Source organism: Scardinius erythrophthalmus, assembly GCF_964197995.2.
Source record: "Scardinius erythrophthalmus genome assembly, chromosome: 11".
Classification (NCBI taxonomy): Eukaryota; Metazoa; Chordata; class Actinopteri; order Cypriniformes; family Leuciscidae; genus Scardinius; species Scardinius erythrophthalmus.
In genome coordinates, this window is record NC_138231.1 from 6409920 (window position 1) to 6436258 (window position 26339).

The 26339-nt window shown below is 40.3% G+C and overlaps 2 protein-coding genes across 8 annotated transcripts in view; one reads left to right on the top strand and one right to left on the bottom strand.

Annotated features, from left to right (window-relative positions):
- chgb (chromogranin B) overlaps positions 1–9745 on the bottom strand; it is a 23105-nt gene extending 13360 nt beyond the window's left edge. For all 3 annotated transcript variants that reach the window (XM_081378726.1, XM_081378725.1, XM_081378724.1), the window contains exon 1: positions 9634–9745. The gene's annotated coding sequence lies outside the window, so the exon portion shown is untranslated. The remainder of the gene's footprint in view (positions 1–9633) is intronic.
- gpcpd1 (glycerophosphocholine phosphodiesterase 1) lies at positions 9115–26144 on the top strand. 5 transcript variants are annotated; one of them, XM_081378729.1, is made up of 21 exons: positions 9118–9780; positions 9886–9978; positions 10077–10167; positions 12175–12265; positions 12367–12451; positions 13412–13487; positions 15162–15203; positions 15316–15439; positions 16460–16685; positions 16843–17005; positions 17326–17455; positions 17609–17663; positions 17760–17852; positions 18076–18153; positions 18257–18296; positions 18673–18731; positions 19242–19307; positions 19402–19538; positions 20247–20382; positions 20662–20822; positions 24851–26144. In XM_081378729.1, exons 3-21 carry the CDS (start codon positions 10116–10118, stop codon positions 25029–25031), a joined length of 1995 nt encoding a protein of 664 aa, XP_081234855.1. In that variant the 5' UTR covers positions 9118–9780; positions 9886–9978; positions 10077–10115; the 3' UTR covers positions 25032–26144. The 5 variants fall into 5 exon arrangements, with proteins under 5 accessions (XP_081234856.1, XP_081234855.1, XP_081234857.1 ...); XM_081378731.1 differs by having other exon boundaries at positions 9118–9415; XM_081378732.1 differs by adding an exon at positions 22592–22644 and having other exon boundaries at positions 9731–9978; positions 24851–24992.
- The last annotated feature ends 195 nt before the right edge of the window (positions 26145–26339 follow it).

Consider the following 26339-nt stretch of genomic DNA (forward strand, 5'->3'; position numbering starts at 1 on the left):
AAGTGTCCATGCACACTTCAGAATCTCAGGTCATCCGGCACTGTTTGCCTACTCTTTTATGAGTACTGTGAATTCAGGCATAATTCTTCCGTCACATACTGTTTTTTGCCTAGTGTATAGAAGGGAAGTATGCGATTTTCGGATGCAGTCTCGGTTCTCTTACGAGAGTCCTCTCGTACTGCGTTTTATCAAAACGCTACGGGAAAAGTCTCTTTTCACGAAACACTGAAGCAAAAAATTATCCTTTAATTTTCATATATGTAAAACGCGTTGCGGCAGCAGCAGACAGCTATGGCGAGACGGCTTGCTCGCTCATTGGCTGCTCTGCGGCAACTGCTCAAGCCTATCGAGCGAGGCCTGAGATGACATCAGGCCAATGAGGGCGCTTCGCGCCCTCCTCGCCACTTCCCGCTTTCCGACGCCTATATCCTTTTACTACTATTGCTTTTCTGTGTGTGTGTGTGTGTTCGCTGCAACACTCACCCCTAAAAGAGCTGCGTCTTTTTAAAGATGCCTTCCTGCGGCTCGTGCCGAGCCCCACTCACCGAGGGAGACAAGCACGTCATCTGTGTTTCCTGCCTGGGTGAGGACCATGCAGCGCTCGCGCTCGCTGAAGGAGGCTGCCCTCACTGCGAGCTTTTGCCGATGGTGACTCTGAGGACTCGCCTGGCATCCTTCTCCAAGCCTGCATTCACCGCCGCGATGCCGCGCCGTAAGAAGCGCCGCTCGCAGCGGGTCCCGGAACCCGCTCCAGCCCGACCAAGCTCGCCGGTTCGCCCGCCAGCTTCACCGGCCTCTCTCGAATCACTTCCTGATGCTCAGCGCCCGCAGTCTGCCGCCGCTTCATCAGAGGAAGTCGGTTCAGAGGCCGCGTCGGGGGAGAAGGATTCCTGCTCTCTGCTAGCTTCAGGCAGCGAGGATTGGGCGAGCTCTGAGGATCTCGCGCCTCCTGCCCGCAAGCCCTCAACGAGAGCCAACATCGAGACGGAGCTCATGCGAGTACTCGCGCTGGCCGCGGCGAGCCTCGGCCTCGAGTGGTCTGCACCGGAGCCCCCCTCTCGAACCCGGCTGGATGGTAGCTTCCTCCCTGGTGAGCGCACTTCTCCGGAATCTAAGCCCGCTCCTTTTCTTCCTGAGTTACATGAAGAAGTTGCGAAGGCTTGGAACGCGCCCTACTCTGCGCGGACGCGCTCATCTGTGTCACCCGCATTTTCCTCTCTGGATAATGCCAAAGACCGAGGCTACCTCTCTCTTCCGCCGGTGGAACAGGCGATAGCGACCCACCTTTGCCCGCCCTCTGCTGGACGGCGGACTAAACCGGTGTTGCCTTCTAAAGCCTGCCGCATGACGTCGACGCTGCTCGCGCGAATCTTCTCCGCCGCTGGGCAGGCCGCGTCATCGCTACACACCATGGCTACGCTGCAGATTTACCAGGGTGATCTCCTCCGTAAGCTGGACGAGATGGGACCTGACGCTATCTGCATCGCGGATTTAAGGAGCGCTTCAGATCTCACGCTCCGAGCTACTAAAGCCGCCGCACAAGCCATGGGACGGTGTATGGCTTCCGCCACTGTCGCTGAGAGGCACTTATGGCTGACGCTCACGGAGATGGCCGATTCCGAGCGCACTGCGTTTCTCGATGCCCCGCTGTCTTCCACCGGCCTTTTTGGTTCTTCTCTCTCCGAGTTCGTGGAGAGATTTACCGAGGCCCAGAAAGCGTCTCAAGCCTTCAAGCACTTCCTGCCGAAGCGCTCCGGTTCTGCAGCGGTTCGTGACAAACGGACTCCGCGGAGCTCTCAGCCTCAGCCCCCGCCTTCGGCCGCCTCTTCGCAGCAGCCACAACAGCGCAGCTCGAGGCCCCGCTCTCGGTCCAGCGCCCGGCGCCCCTCTTCGCGCGGGCCGCGATCGAGGATTGTGGTAAAACCGGAAGTGCAGAAGAAGTCCTAGCAAGCCTAGGAAAGCGCAGGTGTGTGAGTCCCGTTGCGGCCGGCCTCTCACCCAAGCGCCCCGCTGTTTCAGTCCCAAGATTTGCGACTGTTCCAGCGTTTTCTGCAGAGAGCAAGTCCGCACTGCTGCCCGCTTGCCTGCACACAAAAGCCGTTCTCACGGCTACCCAGATAAATCTCAAAAAGAGTGTATTTTCTGGTGTCCCGGCCACGGCCGATGGTGCTATAAATGTAGTCTCGATGCCCACTCCTCAGTGCCCATCACTACACATAAGCACAGCCCTACACTTAGGGCCCGCGCACATAAAATCGACTCAGGTCGGTTGCGCTTCCAGCATAGTGAGAGTGCCCACTTCCCAGTGCCCACGAACACTATGTCTAACACATCACAGGCTCTCTGTAAAAACGAGAACTGTGAGCGCGCGCTCTGCTCAGGCAGACGCCGCGCCCAAAGCAGTAAATGTGCCCGCTCCCAGCCCACATCTACTCGCTCACATGGGTCCTATGAGACTTTCTCAGTCCTCCCTCACTCAGCTAAGCACTGTAGTAAGGTCGAGGACGAGCGTTTCGCCCGCTGTATTAAGCGCGCGCCCCGCCTCAAATGCCACAGGCATAACGCCTATGTTTGTATCCCCCGAAGCGCCTCTGTCGCACGGCGATCAGAGCGCGCTCCGTATCCAGCCCCTAGCCAGGCATGCAGAAGCATGGGCAGCGCTCCCAGGGGTTTCGGACTGGGTGCTAGGCATTATAAAGAGAGGCTTCTCGCTACAGTTTTGTCGACGCCCTCCCCGCTTCATAGCGCGCGTCGAAACTACGGTTTCGTTGGAAGTAGCTCACCTACTTCGAGCCGAAATATCAAAACTGATAAGCAAAGGGGCGATAGAGCGCGTTCCCCCAGGTCTAAGCGAAGGGGGACTATACAGCAGATACTTTCTAGTCCCCAAAAAGGACGGCGGTATCAGACCCATACTGGATCTAAGACGGCTGAACAGAGTATTAGTGAAACGCAGTTTCAAAATGCTCACAACCAGCAAAATTCTCGCGCATGTTCGCCGAGAAGACTGGTTCATGTCGATAGATCTGAAGGACGCGTATTTTCAAATACAGATAGCGTCACACCACAGGCGATACTTGAGATTCGCCTTCGAGGGTCAGACATACCAGTATACAGTCCTGCCATTCGGCTTGTCCCTAGCACCTCGTACATTTACGAAATGCATGGACGCAGCGCTCGCTCCTCTCAGACTCAGAGGCATGCGAGTGCTAAACTATTTGGACGACTGGTTGATCCTAGCTCAATCAAGATCACAGCTCGTGGAGCACAGAACCATTTTACTCGATCACCTCGAGAATCTTGGTATCACAGTCAACTGGACAAAGAGTTCATTGAACCCCAGTCAAACGATTTTGTTTCTGGGCGTCGTTCTGGACTCACAGTCTATGACAGCGCGGCTGTCACCACAGCGCGTGTTGATCATTCAGCGCGCGGCGAGGTCTTTCCGCCGCGGCGCTGTCACCCCGCTCAGGAAGTTTCAAAAGATGCTGGGTCTCATGGCTTCAGCATCGTCAGTTCTCCGGCTGGGCTTGCTCCGCATGCGCCCGCTGCAGTTCTGGTTGAAAGAGCGTGGGCGACCGGTCGATTACGCCTCAAGGTCGAACAGAGCTGTGTTTCAGCCCTGGCACCTTGGACGGCGGACGACTGTTACCAATCAGGTGTAAGCCTGGGGACTTCCTCGAGAGTGAGGATGGTGTCGACAGACGCATCCACCTCGGGATGGGGAGCTCTGCTCGAGGGCAGACCGTTCTTCGGCCAGTGGTCGGAACGAGAAAGGCTCCAACACATAAACTGCCTAGAAATGCTGGCAGTGCACAACGCGATGACGCGTTTTTGTCCCCACATCAAGGACGAACACGTCATAGTCCGTTCGGACAACATGGCTGTGGTGTCCTACATAAATCGCCAGGGCGGTCTGAAATCCATATCCCTGTACAGGCTGGCGAAACGCCTCCTATTATGGGCTCAGCACAACTTACGCTCGCTGAGAGCAGTGCATGTACCTGGGCTTCAGAATGTGGGCCCAGACAGACTGTCCAGGAACAATGTTCCCCCGGGCGAATGGTCTCTACACCCACAAACAGTCCGGCTGTTGTGGGAGAGATTCGGCAGAGCGGAGGTGGACCTTTTCGCGTCCCGCGAAAACGCGCACTGCCCCGCGTTCTTTTCAAAGACCGACAGCGCGTTGTCCCGAAGGTGGCCGCGCTGCCCGTTATACGCTTTTCCCCCCGTCTCCCTCCTGCCACAGGTGTTGGAACGGGTCAGGAAAACGAAATGCCCAGTCCTGCTTGTAGCTCCGTTCTGGGAGAACCAGATATGGTTCCCAGTTCTGATGCAGTTGGCAGATATCGCTCCATGGCCACTGCCGTTGAGGAGGGATCTCCTCTCGCAGGCCGGGGGCTCGATTTGGCACCCACACCCGGAACTGTGGTCCCTTCATGTGTGGGCGCTCAACGGATACCCGTTGGTCTCGCAGAGGGAGTCGTGAATACCATCACTCAGGCTAGAGCGCCGTCGACTCGGCGGCTTTATGCTTCGAAGTGGTCGGTTTTCTCCGGCTGGTGTACAGCTCGGAGCATTTCACCCCTCGAATGTGAGGTAACGGAGGTTCTCTCCTTCCTACAAGAGCTGTTGGATAAGGGCAGATCCCCTTCCACGCTCAAAGTGTATGTGGCGGCTATTTCAGCGTTCTTTGGTTCAACGCTGGGTCAGTCGCTGGGAAGGAATGATTTAGTCATCCGCTTCCTCAGGGGAGCTAGGAGACTGAATCCGCCCAGACCTCCTTCAGTCCCTTTGTGGGACCTTTCTACGGTCCTGGCGGCCATGAAAGGTCCCCCTTTCGAGCCTATCCAGTCTATTAGCCTCAAACATTTGTCTTTCAAAACAGTGTTTTTGATGGCTCTCGCTTCAGTGAAGCGCATAGGCGACCTGCACGCGCTCTCTGTGAGCCCGGCGTGCTTGGAGTTTGGTCCTAATGACTCTAAAGTCATACTCAAACCTAAGCACAGCTATGTGCCGAAATCCCTCAACACGCCTTTTCGGGCTCAGGTCATTTCCCTGGCTGCCCTGCCGGCATCGAGTGAGGAAGGGGACTCGAGTTTTCTTTGCCCTGTTAGGGCTTTAAGAGCTTATATGTCCCGCTCTGCTGTCTTCAGACAGACAGAGCAGCTCTTTGTATCGTTCAGCGGACGTTCCAAAGGAATGGCTGTTTCGAAACAAAGTCTATCCAGATGGATAGTTGACGCCATAGCGCTGGCTTATACTGCCAAGGGCATTCCATGCCCGTTGGGAGTCAGAGCGCACTCTACGAGAAGCGTTGCTTCTTCGTGGGCTTGGTCCAGCGGGATTTCCCTACAGGATATATGTACGGCGGCAGGCTGGGCCTCGCCGTCTACATTTATCAGGTTTTATAACCTAGAGGTTCCCGCCTTGCAGGCTAAGCTTTTGTCGGTGTAATCTGTTCAGCCGTCTAGTCAGACCGCTGAAACTCATGCGCAATGCGCTACCGACTATCTTGGGCAGAACTGTGTAAGACCCACATTTTCCGCATTAGTTCAGGTTCCCTACCCTGTCTATGTGATGTTATACTTGCGTCTGTGGACATGTCTATTCTACGACGCTACAGTTTAGGGAATTAAGGCTCCCACCCTTATTCCCTGACTCTGTGTGAGTCAATCTGGTGATTATGCACTGTATGCCTGAAATAGCTTCCGGTGATCAGTGTTTTTATCCCAGCACGCACGGCGTTTTGCAAGGGGTTCCCGTAGCGTTTTGATAAAACGCAGTACGAGAGGACTCTCGTAAGAGAACGTACTCGGTTACTAACGTAACCTCGGTTCTCTCTAGAAGAGGGAACGAGTACTGCGTTCTCTGCCGTGCGTACGGTTCACTCTGGTTCGCTTCGGCGATCAAAATCAAGTGAGTCAGCCTTCTCGAGCTCCTTTTATAGAGGTAAGCCACGCCCGTTTCGGCGGGAAGTGGCGAGGAGGGCGCAAAGCGCCCTCGTTGGCCTGATGTCATCTCAGGCCTCGCTCGATAGGCTTAAGCAGTTGCCGCAGAGCAGCCAATGAGCGAGCAAGCCGTCTCGCCATAGCTGTCTGCTGCTGCCGCAACGCGTTTTACATATATGAAAATTAAAGGATAATTTTTTGCTTGAGTGTTTCGTGAAAAGAGACTTTTCCCGTAGCGTTTTGATAAAACGCAGTACTCGTTCCCTCTTCTAGAGAGAACCGAGGTTACGTTAGTAACCGAGTACGTTTCATCTGCGTTAAATTCGATATGGCATCTAACCTGACCTGAGGTCTATAGCAAGATCCTTTATTGGTCCATCTATGGAGAGATGGACTACATCACATATAACGTCACAACATCCAGAAGACTTTTAACTGCGTCAGCTTCTAAGTTTTGCAGAATTGAAAATCCAAATTTGATGATTCATAAGAGGATCTTCTCTATATTCAAAAGAGCAAATAAGCTTTATAGAATGACTCAAAATGGTTTTTGTTCCTGTTTTGTACTACTCAGTCTGCATGTCAAACATACCCTGGTCAAGAATCAGCAACTTTTTAAACTAATAGTCTGCTAACAGGACTTATGTAGATGATGAAACAGTTTTCCCCTACTTTGTTGGATGGCTTCAAATGATGGCTGAAGCTCAAATTGCTATAAAACTCCACTGAACGCTGAATAAATTAGTCAAGCTTTTGTTTAAAGGCAACAAACCATGACCCTTAATCATGGCACTGGTCATCTCTAAGAAAAAAGATCTTGTAAACATTAGCATGGATGTATAGGCTAACTGCAGTGTAGTACAAGTGTGTGCCACTAAGTGGAGCTGCTTTTCCCACTTTGGAAGCTAATCTGAAATCTTTTACATGTCTCTGATTTAAAGTTTTTCATTGTACAAAAACCACAACCTCTTGTGTGATCAAATGTGTGTGATTAAAGAATGTTTATGCATAGATGCTTTGGTTTACACTCTCAAAATTTTGAGTTTAGATAGATTTGTTTTTGAAAGTCTCCTCTGCTCACCAAAGCTGCATTTATTTGCTAAAAATACAGTAAAAACAGTAATATTCTCAAATATTATTACAATTTAAAATAATTGTTTTCTGTTTGAATATATTTTTTTATACTGTAATTTATTCCTGTGATGTAAAGCTGAATTTTCAGCATCATTTCTCCAGTCTTCAGTGTCACAATCATTCTGATTTGCTGCTTTCTTAATATTATCAATGTTGAAAACAGTTGCTTAACATTTTTGCAGAAAGCGTGAACATTTCTTTACCAGTTTTCTTTGGTGAATAGAAAGTTCAAAAGAAACATTTATGTGAAATAGAAATCTCCTGTAATATTATAAATGATTTCTTTACTGTGTCAATGTTGATCAATTTATTGACCCCAAACTTTTGAACTGTGTACATAACACAAATCATTTCTATTTCCTTGAAAAATCTCCTATAATTACTAAAATAAGAAACAGATCACTGCATATTTAAAATAGGATAAAATCATATAAATACATAAACTAATAAAAACATAATCATATTAATATTATAGTTCAGATTTCAAGAGGGAATTAATTATATATTTAGATATATTTCTTTATGACTATTTGAATAGAGGGCAAAAATAAAAGTTTTATGAACGTTTCTTTGTTTTGTATGTAGATTTAGATTTAGAAAAACCCTTAATCACATTTCCCAGCATTTTTCAGGGCATTCCTGAAATGTTATGTGCAAAACTCAGCATTCATTATAACACAAACCCACGAGCACACAAATCAGCTAATGAGAAGTTGTGCTCGCTTCCTCTTCGTCCTTGAAAATACAAGCAAGAAAAATAGTAACGTGTACAAATTGCGTACAAGGGGGGTTGTGGAATTAACACTGTACTTATTCACCATCTAAAAGGAGTTCTAGAGACACACACCTTATTCATGATCTCTCTATTATCTTATCCACAGACAACAGCAAATGGAGGGTGAATACGGGGTAAATAGAGAGAAAGACTGACTCATTAAATATTTATAATCCTGCAGTCTCATCCATTCAGTTGTGCTAAGCACTGTCAAATACAAATGCAGCATTCACCATTCTGGGAGCAATAGCCTTCATTTCAAAAGAACAATTGTATTTTACCTCTCAATGGCTCATATACAGGCAACAGGAAGAGCTACCGGGGGCAGCAAACATCTGTCATAAAGAAATCAAGGGCTAAGCTACATTAATTTATGACTGAAGATATGGTTTATCTCTGCATTGCATGAATCCGGGTCATGCTGTTCTGAACTTTCCTACTCTCTCTATCACTATTTCCCCCTAAACTTTTTTTTTTAAAACATCCGTGTGCCTGTCTGACCTCTGTTATGCAACATGTTCTGTCTTGCTGAGGAACCTCATTATGCAACCAGTTCCATTGAAAGACAGGCCATGAGATAAATCAATGTGCTGTTATTCTCATTTTATAGCAACGGTTCATCTGTCCTTTCTAACCTTTTAAATTTAGCATGCATATACTATTAAATTGTCATTAAAAACATCACTTGGCTTGTTTATTCGAGTAGGCCGTTAAGTTTATCTGCTTCATTCGTTTATCGGCTCACCAGCCATGAAATTAATCTATTAGCCTCAATATGGAGATTATTTCCTCAGAAGACCTTTGACTTCTGTTCAGACTGATAGAAGTATCCAAGTTTAATGATCATGCAGCCAATTGGATGAAACATTAGTAGTACAAAACAGCAATATAATTATAAAATAGACAATAAACTTTTTGAACAAGGTATAAATAAACATACTTGATAATGCACAAAATGTAGAGAGTTTACTCTCAATATAAACAAACAGTAACACACAACAGTGTAATGAGTAATGACTCTATACAGTCTCTACGCGGATCTAGATTATGTATTTAAAGCGTAAAAATGAAAAAGTCAATTTATTAATTTACTGTATAATGCATCGTAAACATATCAGTTTGTGTCGATGAGCTCCACCCAACAAGGGTCAGTGAGTTAAGTCTCGACTACCAAACGTCAGTCATTTCTTCCACCAATCATATGCGTTCAGAAAACGCAAAGAGGAGGAGTCAGTTGTCCACGTCAAGCCCTCCCTCATTCTTATTTCCTATAACAACAAAGTCACCTTCTCAACCCTATTTTAACCTGTAAATCTTTTTGTTTTTGTTTAAACAAGTACACATACTCATAATTTAGCGACGTGATAGTTTTAACACTGACACCTCGATAAAGTTATTTTAAGAAATGGTCTACTACACAGTCAACAGTGTCGCATTACCCCGGCTCTCAGATCCGCGTGCATGTAACGCTAAACATAACATGGGCACGTCAGCGCGGGATTGACGTTTCTCGGTACAGCCGTACAAAAGGATGAATTTTTATCTTTAAACTCAGGTAACCTGTTACTTTATTATGTTCTGAATTACTTTATAATTGCCGGACTCGACACCGAATTCACGGTATACATTTCGTTTTACGCAAAACTTACACGTTTTCGCGCAGTAAACAGTGAGCGTCTCAAAACCTCACTGGGCTCCCTATCTAGATAGCATTTTAGGCGCGTGGTTAGAACCGGTTAGAACGTAACAATGTTGTCTATGTAAGCAGCTTACTGTGTTTGAGCAACACCCTCGGATCGGAGACCGGGTGTTGTTGTCACCGACAGTAACCGGCTGCAGCCGGTTCAGATCGTCTGTTTCCTCTAACGTTACATGATTTGTGTGTGATTGTGAACATCGCGTGCTTCCTCTACTAAACCAGTTGAGTTTCATCGCGTGTGATTAAACCGGTTGTTCAACTCTCTTAAGACCGTTTTTTACATTCAAGAATCTGACATAGTATTCATTTTCTAATATTGTGATCAGGGGCAGTTCTATATATTTCCGTTGATGCAACGTATAATGTAATGGGATCTTAAAGAACCAGGAGCAGATTGTGCACTGCAGTTCTGCAGTCAGGTATTACAACACAGAGGAAATCCAGATCAACTGATGCTGTTAACACAGCTTAGATTTGTTTTGCATTGGGAAACATGTGTTTTTTCTTTCCCTTTTAGGTCTCCTCATTCTCATCTCCATTTGCCTGTGTGTCAGTCATGGACAGCACTAGTGTGACTCTGACTGTGAGAGGGACCACAGCACGACAAGGTAAGAGAAATAATTCAATAAAAGAGTATAACACAGTGTACAACTTTGGTTACACTTTCTTTTAAGGTGTCTGTTACAGTGTAATTATACATTTACTTGCATGTAGTTCTGCACAATTTATACTATAGTAACTAGGCTACGTGTAACTTGTGTAACAAGGACACTGTAAAATAAAGTGTTACCACAACTTTTAATAAAAAGTAAAAGTAACAATAATTATTTTGTCAATCTGAAGTTCAACTGTGGAATAAGGTTTCCTTTTGGCCACTTACATGATATGATCAAGTTAAAGCTGCACTGCAATCTCTAAAAAATCAATGTGGTCTAATTAAAATTCTGTACGTTTGATTTTGGAATCGTTTGGAGTTTGTTCAGTTGCTGAACACGAGTCTAATATCCCATCTAAAGCAAATTTTATGTTTTGTTTTGCTGTTTGAGTAATTTTTAGATAATTTAGATTAAAGGCAAACATAAGTTACAACGTGATACTTTAATCATAGATTTTTGAGTTTGAACTTGATGACACAAGTATTTCCACAAAGGAAGACATGCTGTCCCTAGACCATTGTACAGGGTGGGCCATTTATATGGATACACCGTAATAACATGGGAATGGTTGGTGATATTAAAGTCCTGTTTGTGGCACATTAGTATATGTCATGGTCACCACCCATCTTGAGGAGTTTGCCCCCTCACATATACTAATGTGCCACAAACAGGACTTTAATATCACCAACCATTACCATGTTATTACGGTGTATCCATATAAATGGCCCACCCTGTACATAGTCTCTTACTTAAGATTTTAATCCAATCTAGTTTTACAGTGTTTTATGGTTGTAACTATGTAAAGCATTAAATCATTTAATAATGTGTCAATGGTAATAATGAAATGTATAATATTTTACATTTACTGCGTATGTATTCATTTTCATTTATCCAAAATGACTTTCAACTGAGAAGTACAACAAGCTGCCCATGTTTTATTTTTATTTATTTTTTAAATAAAATGTTATTATAAAGCATTACCAATTATATGTGAGAATAACAAAGTAATGTTTAGTTAATATTAAGTGGTCTTCAATATTAACTTTGAAATGGAGTAGTAATCTTTTTACTACATTTACATTAGTGCATAATGTAATCATTTGGTATAATAGTAATACAGAAATGTTTTGTTAATAATAGTGTGTTGTTATTAAGTTAATATTGACCACGTCCACACATGTATTTGTATTTTTTTATTGTCTTTTGTTGTGAAATTTTGCAAGTGTTGACATATGATACTTATAGGCAGGGTAGGCGATTTGTTCCAGAAATATTTTTGTTTAATCCTGGTTGAAAGTCTCTTCTCTTCTTGTACATCGTCTGTGGAAGGCGTAGGACCATAAAACGTTCATCCAGTTGCATTCGGTCCTACATGCCTGTCAACATAATGTATTTTCATACCTCCGCACACCTGCTCACACAGATATTACACGTCATCAGCGCGTTTCAAGCTATAAAGAGATAGACAGAAATCAGTCACAGAGCACCACAAACAGCTGCTGCCTTTACAGGTCCTCCCGAACCAAAACAACGAGTTCATGCTGGCACTCTTGTCTGCTCCCTGCTGTACTCGTTCATGTGTTTTGAAGGAGTGGTGGATTTGTAGACGCTCTAAAGCAGAGGTCTTCAATCCTGCTCCTGGAGGGCCACTGTCCTGCAGAGTTTAGTTCCAACCTGCTTCAGCACATCTGCCTTTAAATATACAAGCGATTCTGAAGAGCTTGATGAGCTGATTCAGGTGTGTTTGATTAGGGTTGGAACTAAACTTTGCAGGACAGTGGCCCTCCAGGAGCAGGATTGAAGACCTCTGCTTTAAAGGGAGGGTGGGACCTTATGCTTTCAAAGCTAGCATGCTATAGCAAGCCTCTCTGAAAATACCATTATATCGCCTGGAGACACATTACTTGCTTACCACACAGGAGAGAAATAATAAAGTATTTTGTCTTTTTTCTGTATCAGGTGAGGTGATAGCAGTGGTTGGCAGTTGTGAAACCCTGGGCAGCTGGTTTCATCAAAAAGCCGTGCCCCTACAGCCAGCGGAGGAGGATGGGTACATGCAATGCCATCTTACGTTTGTCTTTCAGAACAATCACAGTTACCCTTGACACACATATTTATCTTCTGTGTTTTGCTTGTCTCGTCTCACCCCAGCACCCTGTGGAGGACTACCATTCAGGTTCCTAGAGGGCGTGAAACCAAATATCGCTATTTCAAGGGATTCTTTTTTGAATCTAAGGTGAGATCTTCTTTTACTAGTAAACAAACGATATGATATAAGGCATACATAATCTTTAAAGGCCTGATGGTGAATTGATTTCCCAACACCTTTAAAGACCAGTCTCAGCTTTATGTATTTATAGATGTTGTTTAGAACATCTTTTTTTATCTTTCTTAAAGACTCAACATAATCTATGCACTATCTACTGATGTTGTTTAAACTTTTGTGATATTCATGATGATTATATCCAACTGTTTTACTATGCATGTATGACTGCAGATTCTCTTTAGAGAGTTATTACACATGTGGAATAAGGGCTTTCTTTTATTCATCATTAATTCTTAGGGTGCTTTAAGAGTTTGACATTCTTCTGTGTGTGTGGGGGGGGGGTTTCCAAGATTTTCTCATCACAGCTGTTAATCTCTTTTAGCTGACCTTGACTCAGTTCTTGGTAGTTTAGTTTTTTTTTTTTTTCTGGAGAATGAAGTTTCTGGAACAGTGGCTCCAGATTTCCTGCGAGCTTCTCCTAACATGCTGTGTCTCTCATACATAATATTTACACATCAACTATCTCACAGCCAGAAATATTCTTTTAAAATTTAGAAGCAGAATTAACAAGAACAAGATTAAAGAATTTAGAACCATTTTCTTATAGTTAAGCGTATCAGCAAACTATTAGAGGAAAACTAATCTTGTTAAATAACATTTTAAGCTAAATGATACGTACAGGGATTTTCAAAGCATTTTTTAATGTATAAATAACCTGGATATCTCTAGTTAAACACTGAAAAATGCCAATTTGTTTCCTCTGACTAATTGGTCCACTTTTCAGATGTCAACCAACTGGCTGGCTGGCAAGAAAGTGGTGAATATGCCTCATGTTCTTTTTCCAGGAGTGAAACTTTGGTTTGAATGGCCAAAGTGGGCTTTGTTTTTCCAAAATCTGTCCATAATCTTAACCCCCATTTGGAATTACAGAACGATGGTGGTCCATGTCAAGTCATAGTCAATAGATGGGAGACCCATCAGATGCCACGCTCATTGAGTCCCTCAGGTATCTGATCCCAGAATAGTGCACGTGTCTAATGAACCCCTAGACTCCATTCTTCATGCTTATCACATTTAGATCAGTTTGTCCCCTTTAACTGTAAGCGTACATTATCAAAACATGTTGACTTCAACTTTTCAAAGACAACAAGAAATATTCCCAACACATTTCATATTTGTAATATGATGAATTTCCAAGTGAATTCATCTAGTGGGAAGTAATGTGATTTGGGACTTGGATCTCTCAGAACATTTCTGGAACTTAAAGTGATCTGATTGTTGTTAGATAAAATATTTTTTCTCTGCCTGCAATATTTTCTTTAGACAATGCATCAATGAATCATGCACAATAAAACCAGCGACATTTATTTAGAAAGTAAATAACCCTCTTAATACCCTGCCCAGCAAGCAATAGCCGTCATTTCACCGTCTAGGTTAACTATAGACCCGATGTAGTCCAGCGAGGAGTAACCCACTTCTAGCCAAAATAACCTTGAATTTGGTTACATGTCGTTTTTACAGAATAACTTAACTTAAAGTCAACAGTGATTACAAGGTGTTTGGTTTCATTTCTTTGACATGTTATTGATGACTAGTCTATTTTTGGGCTATAGTTAGACGTCTGGTAAATTTTCACTGACAGCCCAAATTTTGCCTTGTTTTAGCCTAGACGTCAGGGCTGTGTTTGGACGGCTATTAGATGTCATTTAAACACAAAATTTCTTCCTGGGTAGTCTTGTTGTGCATGAATCATGCATGTTGCATGTTCTAAAGAAAATAATGCATTTATTTTATTTCATGTTGTCTTGAATGTTGATTTCAGTGTTATTTGTCATGGACAGATGTAATGTTAATAAAAGCCACTTAAGGGAACCTAATGGATCAATTATTAGCAACCATAATATCTAGTGGGCTATTACCCGTCTTAGACAAACAGAGCAAAGCTGTTTCTGCTGGTGCATTCCTGGGTTTACTAGCAATGCTTTTTTTTTTTTTTTTGCTTTTGTTGCGTGCACCTAATCTATTCTTAGTTTTTTAAGCAATTGCATTAATAATTTTGAGTTAGTTTTTACACTTAAAATGATTAAAAAACTATTTTAATACACACACACATTTAGAGTTCCTTTATTTGTGTGCACAACACACATTTAACACATGCATTTAACAAACTATTCAAAACAATACATTTTAAGGGCATCTATACTATTTTTATTTATGTTTTTTAGTTTTTGCTAGACAGGATCTATAGTTTTAATCATGTAACTGTTTGCTCCAGATGTCAGCATTTCTTTGTGCTTGTGTTGCCACAAAAACAATTTGCTTGCATGGTAATACTTGTTAAATTCTGCATTTTTTATGATTATTATTTAACTTTTTATATTATTTAATTAAGATACATGTAACCAGTTAATAATCTCCAGTGTTCTTCTTAAATTCTAACATGCCCAGTTTTGCTTGTATAGAATATAGGCTACAAGTGTGTACAGCTCCATCCAGTACAGAGCAAACTAAAGACTTATTTTATATTTACATTTTGATTGTTCAAGAATTAAACCAGGAAATTAATGTCTCATGTCGGCACTAGCAAGTGTGTTTGCGTCTGTTTACTCTGTACTGGTGACTATCTTTTGTAGCATGAGTGTTTGACCTCCCATACAAATTTCGTATTCTTGTCTCGCAGAACCAGAGCTCATGATTGACGATGGACACTTTGGAGTCCATAGTAAGTTTGACCATTTAAATTACTTAAACCGTTTGAATGTACCCACACTCAAATTCAAACCAAATTTTTATATCTTATTTTAACATGCAAATAAAATTTGTTTTATGTGCAGATGGTGTTGAATGTGTGGACTCTGGCTGGTTGACGTGCCAGACAGAAATTCGTCTCAGGCTTCATTACTCCGTGAAACCTCCAGTATCTATTACTAAGAATAAATTTAAGAAGTCACGCTTCAGGTAACATTCTTCACAGAAGACAGAACACATATTTAACCCTACAAATTAAGTAAACTGCTCATGCCAGCCTCCGTTTCTGTCGCTGATTCATTATTAGTCCAGCGCTGCTGCTACACATTGTCATGTTCTTCTAAGACAACATTGCAAACTCCTCTATGTTGTTTTTGCTATACCAACGTAGGGCTGCACGATATTGAAGAAAATTGCGATATGCGATAACTCATTAAAAATGCAATATTCGATATGCGATACGATAATGCTTAAAGTGTGTAAAATAAACTTATACTATCTTTAAAATATATTTAAAATTATATAACCTACATACGTGTTTCACATTCTTTTTGTGACAAGAAAACATCCCTAAACTTCTGAAATTGAACAGCAGTGTTTTACTGTAGCATAAGAAAAAAGTGTAAACCACGAGGTTCAGGGTTTCAGGTTATCCTACATTAGGTTTATTTAACAACAGAAACTGAATAATCAAATGTAAAAATAAAACTGCTTAGTTTTCACAGTATGAATTAAAGATATACTGATTCTTTATTAAAGCTACAAAAGTTATTCAGCCAAGAGCAGTGAGTGATTTTCTCTTTGTCTTTTGTTCATGACCCCAGTTATTCCAAGCCGTTGCAATATGCATATCGCGATATATACATTTGCATTATTTCGATGATTTCGATATATTGTGCAGCCCTATACCAATGCAACATCATTGCCATCGAAAGAAAATGCAGATATTACGGAAAAAGTCGAATTTATTTATAAAGGTCTTATTTATAAGTTCTTAAAAAGTCTGTTAGAATTACATTAGAAACAATTTACTGTACTCAAATAGATTTCTTTTTATATCAGATAATTAATGTTAGTAGAGCTTATTTTTACAATTCAAACAATATACTTCTAGAACAAGTACTAAACATTTATTTGTCTTTTTGACTTCACATTATACTGTTTTGATGCATGATTTCACTTTTCGAGAAAATGCTAAAATATAATTTACCCAATTAATGGCTGTTTTAGATTGAAGCTGATGCTGGAAGGTATTGAGGAAGAAGCAGAGGAAAGCCCTTCATCATGGCATGAGATGATCACCACACTGGAGACCAGTATGATCAGTGATGTTGAATGTAAGTCTCGTCATTCCCAGCCAGAATGTGGATACTCCCTGGTACCTTCCAAGTGGACAGAATACAGCATTCACACCATGGACCCTGACAACCTAGAGCTCACCTTTGAGTTCTTTGAGGTGCGTGAACGATGGTCTTTGGTGTTGCTTCATATAAAGATTATGACCACAACTATATCAGAAAGCATTTTTTTTTGCTTTTTTAATTGATTGACATAAATTCTGCATGGATCCTCTTAGTGATTCATGACTATTCTGTCCTGTCTTTATGGATTAGGAGGACATGAGTGAGGCTGTGGTTCAGGATGATTCCCATCCAGGCTACGTGGGCACCTCATGCCTCTTGTCTTCCTCTTTTGTGGAGAGCGGCAAAGATTTGGGTGTGGTCACCCTGCCCATCATGAGCCGAAACGGCAGACAGACTATTGGAAAAGTCAGAGGTATGATCTGTACCACACTGCACTGGTGTTATTTTGTCTGGTCTCATTTGTTTTACACCATAAAACTAATGTACATTCCTGTTGCCCATGATGAGACCTGTTCTTTCGCTGCTTGCACACAACATTTGCCTCTGTAAACATTTCACAGACAGCAAATATAGTCATGTTGGCAAGATCCGCCCTGCTTGAATTGTTGCTTAGTAGCTAGATTATATGCTTGTCATTTATTGATGTGCTAAAGTTTAACCATTAAGTGTTGACTTTACTGAAGTGAACACATTAAGTAAAGTAAATGCTTTTTGTTCTTGATGCAATGTCAGTGGATTACCTGGTGACGCGTCCTATCCCAGGCCTTCAGTGTGACATGAGTCAGTCTTTTGCCAAATACTGGAAGAAAAGGAGCGCTTTGCATGTTGGACACAGAGGAGCAGGGAGCACACACGCTGCCAAGTGAGTAGCAAAAGTGTGGTTGTTGTGCTACAAGAGTCCTGTGTTTGTCTTTATGGATAGGCCCACGAGGTGTCAGGAAACCACTATAAGCTCACCTGACTTTGCTGCATAAACAAACCATGAAAAAGTACATATGTTGCTCTTGTATTTCAGGCATCACAAGATCAGAGAAAACACAATTGTCTCATTTCTAAGTGCAGCCAACCATGTGAGTGTAAATAAATACTGCAACTGTACCAAAATGCATAAAGCTTTGTTAAATAATATGAAAGGCTAAAGCATATCTGTTCTGTTTTCATCACAGGGAGCAGCTTATGTAGAGTTTGATGTTCATCTGTCTAAAGATTTAGTTCCTATCGTGTACCACGACCTCACCTGCTGTATTTCTACTAAAAAGGTAACAATGGCAATTTGACTCACTTGGTGCAGTGAGAAATTACTTCTGTAATTTGAACATCTCCCATTGTGTCCTTCAGTACAGCTTTTGATTTCACTCTGACTGAAGACTTCCTACTTAATTTTTTTTACATGAACAGTCGTAAACACTGATTTAAATTGCAAATCATAAGAAAGAAAGATCTCTTCTTCAACTTTTTACATTTTTTTGTGTCCTTTTATAGAAAAATGACAATAATTCATTGGTGTTGTTCGAAGTTCCCGTCAAGGATCTTACGTTTGATCAACTTCAGCTTTTAAAAGTAAGACTTATTTCAGATTCTTTTACCTTGTTTGAACAATAAAATGCAATTATCTCCATGCTGATATTGATGAGTATGATATGAATGTGTTTGTCTTTTTCAGGTGGCCCATACAACTGCCATGGAAGTTGATGACGACAAAGGTACAATTGCCCCATTAATTTATGTCACAAAAGTGCAATATGATCAGTTATCATATTTAACGATAACTGATCATTATATAACAGTCAGGTACCAAAAGTAAAAATCAAATTAAAAATTTCCATAGTGAAAGACTTTTAGCGATTTTATTGCATAATTTGCAATACATAGGATAGTTCATTAATAAGCACACAGTATTGTACTTTAAGAAAAAGGTTCAAATACTTAGTTTGCTGTAAGTAAGTGTTTTATTTTTAATGCTAATAGCTTTAAAAATACTTGCCAAACACAGGCCTCTGTTTAGCTGTATTGAGCTAAATACACAGTTAACTGTTGAATAGATACAAATGATTGCTTTTGTGGTGTTGTTTTGTCTAGACTTGCAAGATGAAGAGGAGTATATATATGAGCACCAGCCTTTCCCTTCACTTTCACAGGTGTGACAGCTTGATCTTTTCTTTTCATGTAAATGTGTGTTTTTATTGCAAATGATGGTCAGTAAGTTGCTACGGATTTTATATATATATATATATATATATATATATATATATATATATATATATATATATATATATATATATATATATATAAAATATAAAAAAAAAAAAAAATATATATATATATACGAGATGAAATCAAATTACCTCAAGATTTATTTATATATATATATATATATATATATATATATATATATATATATATATATATATATATATATACATATATTTATTTATTTTATTTTTATTTTTTTTATTTTTTATGTGATGGGTATATTTATATATAATTTATATTTATTATTATTAATGTTTTTTTTTTTTTTTTTTTTTTTTGAGCAACTGTTTTTACTACTGCCCAAAAGATTTTAGAACATTGTGATAAATGTTTGTTTATATCGCCCACCCGCACTGCTTGGTTAACTTCTCTTCTCATTTGACATCATGTTCCAGATATTCCATTCTGTTCCAGAACATGTGGGATTCAACATTGAGCTGAAGTGGATCTGTCAGTTTAAGGTTTGTGTTTCCTCACGCAATATGTGATGGTTTGATCTCTTTGTTAACGGAGAAAGAAAACACCGTCCCTCATTATATCTGTTCCTCCAAACAGGATGGCTCCTGGGATGCAAAACTCTCCACCTACTTCAACATGAATCAGTTCTTGGACATCATTCTCACATGCGTGCTGCAGAACGCCGGCAAAAGGAGGATAGTCTTCTCATGCTTTGATCCTGATGTTTGCACAATGTAAGAGACCTATTCACGTGCATATTTTGATGATGATGCACTGATTAGGAAAAATAGATATATTTTTACAGAAACATTTACAGGTTCATTTGTTACCATTAATTAATGCATTGATAAATATAAACTAACAAGGAGAAATATATTTTTACAGCATTTATTAACCTTTTTAATGTTAGTTAATAAAAATGTTCATATTCATGTTAGTTCACACTGCATTAATTAATGTTACCAGATACCATGGTTGATCTTTTTTTTTTTTTTTGTAAATGCTGAGATTAACATGAATTAAGATTAGAATTATTACTTATTGTTAGTTTTGTATGTTTATTGTATGTTTTTCCTTAGTGATGCCATAGAATCATTTTGGGTTCTCCAAAGAACCTTTCAGTGAACTTTTCTTAAAGGAACCATTTTTTTCTTAGTGTAAAGACATAATTTTAATAATCAAAAAAAACCTTTTCAACTATAACGAATCTTTTGTGCGATTAAAAGGTCCATGGATGTTATGGCACCATATAGAAACCAATAAAGAAACTTTATTTTTAAGACTGTAGGGCAGCCAATTTAAACACAAAATGAACCAACAATGTATTTCTTGTTTAAAATGTATGTGCACAATAAGTTCAGGGACATTTATTAAGAAAGTAAATAGTCAATCCTGATTACATGTTGTGTTTGAGTTGCAATCATTTCTGTTCTCTTCATCAGGGTGAGGAAAAAGCAGAACAAATACCCCATCCTATTTCTGACCCAAGGAGTGACAGACCTCTACCCTGAACTCATGGACATCCGCTGTCAGAGCACTAAGATCGCCATGAGCTTTGCCCAGAGTGAGAACATACTGGTGAGAGAACGCACACAGCCAGATGGTGCAATAGCACAGACGTTGATACTTCAGAACATAGTTATGAAATAGCATGGTGAGGCGCCCAGTTTGGCTGGGTAATAAAATGTATTGAACTTTGAAGTGAAAAGAGATCTAATCATGTTTTTCCGCTTCTGTGAGTTTTGTTTAAACTGCAAGAGGAATGTGGCTATTTTGTTTTCTTTAAATTGGTGCCGTGTCAAATTTCATCACAAAGACTAAACAACTTGCTGAAATAGCTTTTGAATGTGCTCACAGGGAATCAGCGCCCACGCTGATGAGCTCTTGAGGAACATGGAGTTCATCAGAGAGGCTCAGTCCAAAGGACTAGTGGTCTTCTGCTGGGGCGACTATAACAACGACCATGAGAACAGGATGAAGTTGAGGGACCAGGGAATTGATGGCCTCATATATGACAGGTGGGCCAAGATTTGTCTTTGGTTCCTTACATGGTAATCAAACAGCAGGACTGAGCATATTGATGAACTCTGTTTACTTGCACTAACTTTTTCCCTCTCCTGTCCAAATATGTGGCATGGCATATTGATTACATATTGTTACTCATTCACATGTGAAAAGCAAATCAGATATTCAGAGGTGATTTACACATAAAAGTCATAAAGGTACAGTAGCAATAGCAGCTGGTTTAATTCTAACGGCCGTTTCGCACTGCAAGCATGAGCAGCGCGTATTTTTTCGGCGTGCATGTTAACCAATGAGTGCATTCACACCGGAAGCATGATCAGCAGTGAAGCAGTCTAGTTTTGCTGCGCTACTCAAGCTCAATTAAAGTTAAAGCACACTTTTGATCGATAAAATAACTATGAATTCACACAAAAAGTTCACAGAATAAGCATGTCTAGTGTGTTTTAACATGGAAGTATGACTGAAGCGAACTTTCAAGACCATCAAGTTTATAAATGACCAACTTTTAAAAACAAATTTATAGGCTAGTTGTCTTTGTAAAGAAATGCTCACTTATATGTAGCCTTGGAGTCGCTGCTGCAACTGCAACAGCACTGTGACCTAACCAGACGTGCTGCAGCAAGTGGTAAACCAGAGTTTTTGTCCTAACTAGCTGTAATATTTATGAATTTTATTATGTTCTTATCCATGTCATTGCACGTGGAGTGCACTTGCAGAAAGACTCCGCCCACACGCCACCCACCTCTTCTGATTGGCTATGATTTTTGACTGATTTTGTCACATCTGGTTAGGTATGGACAAGCAAATGGCTTGTAAATGGAATCTTGCCATGTATAGGGAGAATAATAAAATACTACAATGTGGAGACAATGTTGAAAGAGTAATTATCAACTAGATGCATAATGCATCAGCCAACAACAGGTGATGTTGTCATAGTACATTTGTTTCCATGTTTACTCTTTCAACACCATTAATGCCCATGTCAGCCTGTATGTGAATTTCTGTGGAAATGACAGTGGTTTATGGCTGTTCCCTGATAGTTCAGGCATATCATGTCTAAGTGCAACTGTGTTTTATTCTGGGTAAAGGTTAAACTAATAAACTAATCAATGATGATCTATCTATATAGAATGATGATATATCTATACACACACCCACACCCACAAACACACACAATAAAACATTTAGTTTTAAAATGTATTCTTCAAAAACAGCTAGGTTTTACAGGACGCACTTCCACCGAACAATTACAGATGTTGAGGTTTTACATAACATGCTGTACTTGACATTTTTTTTGCAGTTTCTGACAGTTCAGCTGATATTTGTTCTGTATTTTTGTTCCTCCTCCACTGCAGTAAAACCCCTAAAGAGCTGCTCAGAGAAACTGAATCCTTTTTTTAAGAAATAGTTCACCCAAAAATCTAAATTCTCTCTTTGTGTACTTCCCTCTGTTCATTCCAAACCTGTATTATTTTCTTTAGTTTTAGTTTGTCATTTATTTAGTCTTAGTCCCATAGACATTATGGTTTTTATACTGTACAAACTGTATATTCTATCCCCCTACACTAACCCTACCCCTTAACCAAAACTTTCTGCATTTTTACATTTTCAAAACACTTAATTTAGTATGATTTATAGTATGATCTGGTTATTATTATCTATAACCAGATATTTATATGCTGTATTGACTCTTTCCATGTCTTTCCTTTCCCTTTTTGAATATTTCTCACATCATTTTATGGTCATTTGCCTCTTTTTTCAGAATACATGAATGATTGGTGCCAAATCCCAATGCCTCAACTTCCTCTGATACCCGTAATGTCTTCTGTTTCCCGGTTGTGTTTGTTTTCTATTGGCAATTGGCTGCTGCCTGACAGATCATGCTCACAGACTAGCACCAAGAGAAACCGTAGTGTTTTACAGCAATGATGTGAAGCAGTAAAACTGTAGAGTTGTGATTTTTGAGTGGCTTTTTTTCAAATTATTCAGCACTGGGTTAAGGTTCAGCTGCCTGTTATATCAATCTGAGCATTTGAGACTTCCTCTTTATATGGGTGACCTAGTTTTCTTCCCAGAACCCAAATTACAGTGCAGATGTGCATTTGTTTTATTTTCACTGTGGATTTTTTTCAGTACTAGCCACAGTGCATGAATGGACCTCTGTGGACCTCAATGACTTAATCATTGAAGTATGAATGAATGTATGAATGAATAGATGGATGGCTTTTGTTCTCAAACAAGCTTGACTGAGTATCTTGATTAAGGCATGATAGAAAAACATAAACATAAGTCTTCCAAGAGACAACGGAAATGGGCCCACCAGTATGCATAATGTTCTTAAACACACGTATATCAGCTGACATCATGATGGTAGAAACATCATGGTAGAAAACATAAATATACACATATATGCCTCTCACTTATAAAATATAGAAGTTGTCCCAGTTTCCATGAAAATCACCTAAATGATAACATGTTTTCTAAGTTTCTTACGTTGGTGATGGAACATTTATTGAATGTCTTGATTTTGGACTATGAAATGTGAACTTGTTTCCCACAAGCAGGATTGGTTGGATTTTGAGGCTGACTGTTGTTATTTCTGTTTATTCTGAAAGAGAATGTGTTTTATTTGTGCCTTTTTTTTTTACCTTCGTGAGAGCAGATACCACATTTAAAGTCAATGTGAAAAAGAAATGCACACATATAGAGGTATCCATTTGGCCTTAATCAATTCTGATTTGAAATAATTTTATTTTATTAAGTTGACCTGAATTTAATATGGATGAAAATGTGTCAACAATCACAGTCTGTTTAACATGTCTCACTGTCCTAGATCATAATTGTCCATGTTTTCTGAAGGTTTTTTTCCACAGAATTGTTTTGAAAGACATATTTGTAATATTCAACTTCACAGACTGTGCTTGTAACGCTCACATCTTCGTTTTCATTTGCGTCTAATTAAATATTCTGTCTGCTCTAAGGTCTTCAGCAGAAACTAAAGGCATGGTGTTGTTGTGATGATTGTGGCAAACATGTGGACATGCTTATCATAATTTTTTATTTTGCTTTTGGTCAGAACCTTTGTATGATCCGCTTCACCTCATTCTTTTTTTAAAGTGTTAGTTCACCCCCAAAATTATCCCTTTATTCACTCACCCTCAAGCCATCCTAGGTGATTATGACTTTCTTCTTTTAGCCGAACATAATTGCCGTTATATTAAAAAATAGCCTGGCTCTTCAAAACGTTATAATTGGAGTGAGTAGAGCCTTAGATTTTAAAGCCCAAAAAAGCGCATCCATCCATCATAAAAGTAATCCATACGACTCCAGTGGGTTAATGAAAAAAAAAAAATCCATATTTAAAACTTTATGACCTATAATCACTGGCTTCCGGTAACAGCCTTACGCGAGTCGAGTTCCGGTTGACGTATTGACGAACGTGGAAGCGCAGAGGATAGAGCAAAACAAAACACCGCTCTGATATGAGAATTTTTAAAGAGAAATGTGGGAGGAGCTTGAGTTTGTTGCCCAGCTCTATTTGTTTGAACCACGAGAGTCGTCTACTTTCACCTAAACTTGCGCTACTCCTACATCAAACGCCGGAACTCAACTCTCTCGTGAACGCACGCACGGACGTTACCTGAAGCTAGTGATTACAGTTTATAAAGCTAGAATTGTGGATAGTTTTCTCACAAAAACCCTTCGCTTGGCTTCAGAAGGCCTTTATTAACCCCCTGGAGCCGTGTCTAGCACTTTTATGATGAACGGATTCACTTTTTCGGGCTTCAAAATCTCGGGCTCTATTCACTCCCATTATAAAGCTGGGAACAGCCAGGATATTTTTTAATATAACTCTAATTGTATTTGGCTGAAAGAAGAAAGTCATATACACTTAGGATGACTTGAGGGTGAGTAAATTATGGGATCATTTTCATTTTTGGGTGAACTAATCCTTTAATGAAACTTCTAGCAGATTGACCTACAGATAAAATAATGATTTGGTCTTTCTTTTTAATTACAGAATCTGCGACGACAAGCTTGAGCAATCAAACATTTTCAATGTAGAGGAACAGGTTGCTCTCAAGGACGTGATCCAAACGTGTGCCTGCTCCTCCTACAGTATTCCCTGCTGCTCCATTCCGTGCGCAGGGAAATCCCAGGAGAACAACGGGGAGTCGGACTCCGGACTCAGTTCCTCTTGAGAGCCACACACCCAGTCTGCCTTCACTCAATGTCTGTAATCTTCCCACAATGCACCAGAAATAACGCACAAATGCACTCCGTCATTAAGCCAAAGTTCACTTAAGTCTGACATGTTTTGGAGTATAAACATGTCAAAAGAATGATATTAAGGACAACGCTAGCTTCCACTAAGGCTGTGTGTTTGCTGTATTTAGCCAATTTGCTGTATATTTGGGTGTAAAAAATGGTGTATAGAATGTGTATTTTGCCTTAATGCAAATATTTGTTTTATCATTCTAAATACTCTGTTATATAAGAGGATCTTGGGGACGCCTTTGGATTTTTTTTTTTTTTTTCTCTTCAAGTATTTATTGATTTCTCTATCGGCGGAATGAGTATTTAACATTATGCAATTTAGTATTGGAATTTCATGAACCACAAACAAGCAGAATTCAAATTCATGAAAAGCTATAAGTAGCTATTTTATTTAATAGCTATTATTTAACAATATTTACTAGCTAAAAGTGAGGCATGTCTCTCTTAAACAAAACTGATTCTGAGGGCTTTTGTCTTTTAAAATGACACTCATGAAAATGTATATTATTTTTTATCACTACTGTATCCATCCACAGATTCATTCATAAATGAAATGCTGATGGTTTCAGCAGAACAAAATGGAATCTTTTTATTCAGCTGTGCAATTCACACAAACTCTTAATTTGTAACTGGGTATATATTGGAATGAATGTGCCTCTGTAAACCTCTCTGATGTATGTGCTGCTGACTGGAAGAGTGGTCTTATCTCAGCATGCATGCATACTGTGTCCTCTTTACGGCAGGGCAGGGAAATCTTGCATGTTTGCTGTTCAGTTCCACACTGGACTCCCTAAACTTGCTGTATGAATCCACACTCATTGTAGTGGATGCCACCATGCCAACGTAGACCAGAACAATGCTCTGAGAGCCAGAATAAATATATTTAATATGATTGAAATATGTGTCTTTTGTTCAGGAAGATCTTAATATCACCAATAATGTAAAACGTTAGTTTGTTGTATACTAAAGATAAGATTATGCATTATGGGTAGAAAGTATTGCACTATGGAAGATAGGAATAAAGTTTGTACACTACAACATTAGGCTGTAAAATGGCTGACACTTCTTATAGTGCACTATACAGGGAAAAGGGACTTTGCATTGATAAATTATTGTTTTTCAAGACAACAAAACCAACAACAAATACATGGTGAAAATTTAATAAAGACCCATCATAATTTAGTAATGCAAATAGCATCCTGCTATGGTGTCTGTCAGTTAGATAGTCTATA

Bases quoted from the DNA above. Each gene is read 5' to 3' on its own strand.
- gpcpd1 (XM_081378730.1), top strand. From the start codon at position 10,116: ATGGACAGCACTAGTGTGACTCTGACTGTGAGAGGGACCACAGCACGA. The intron at 18,154-18,256 runs GTAAGACTTATT...TGTCTTTTTCAG, and splicing joins ATCAACTTCAGCTTTTAAAA to GTGGCCCATACAACTGCCAT. The intron at 18,297-18,672 runs GTACAATTGCCC...TGTTTTGTCTAG, and splicing joins GGAAGTTGATGACGACAAAG to ACTTGCAAGATGAAGAGGAG.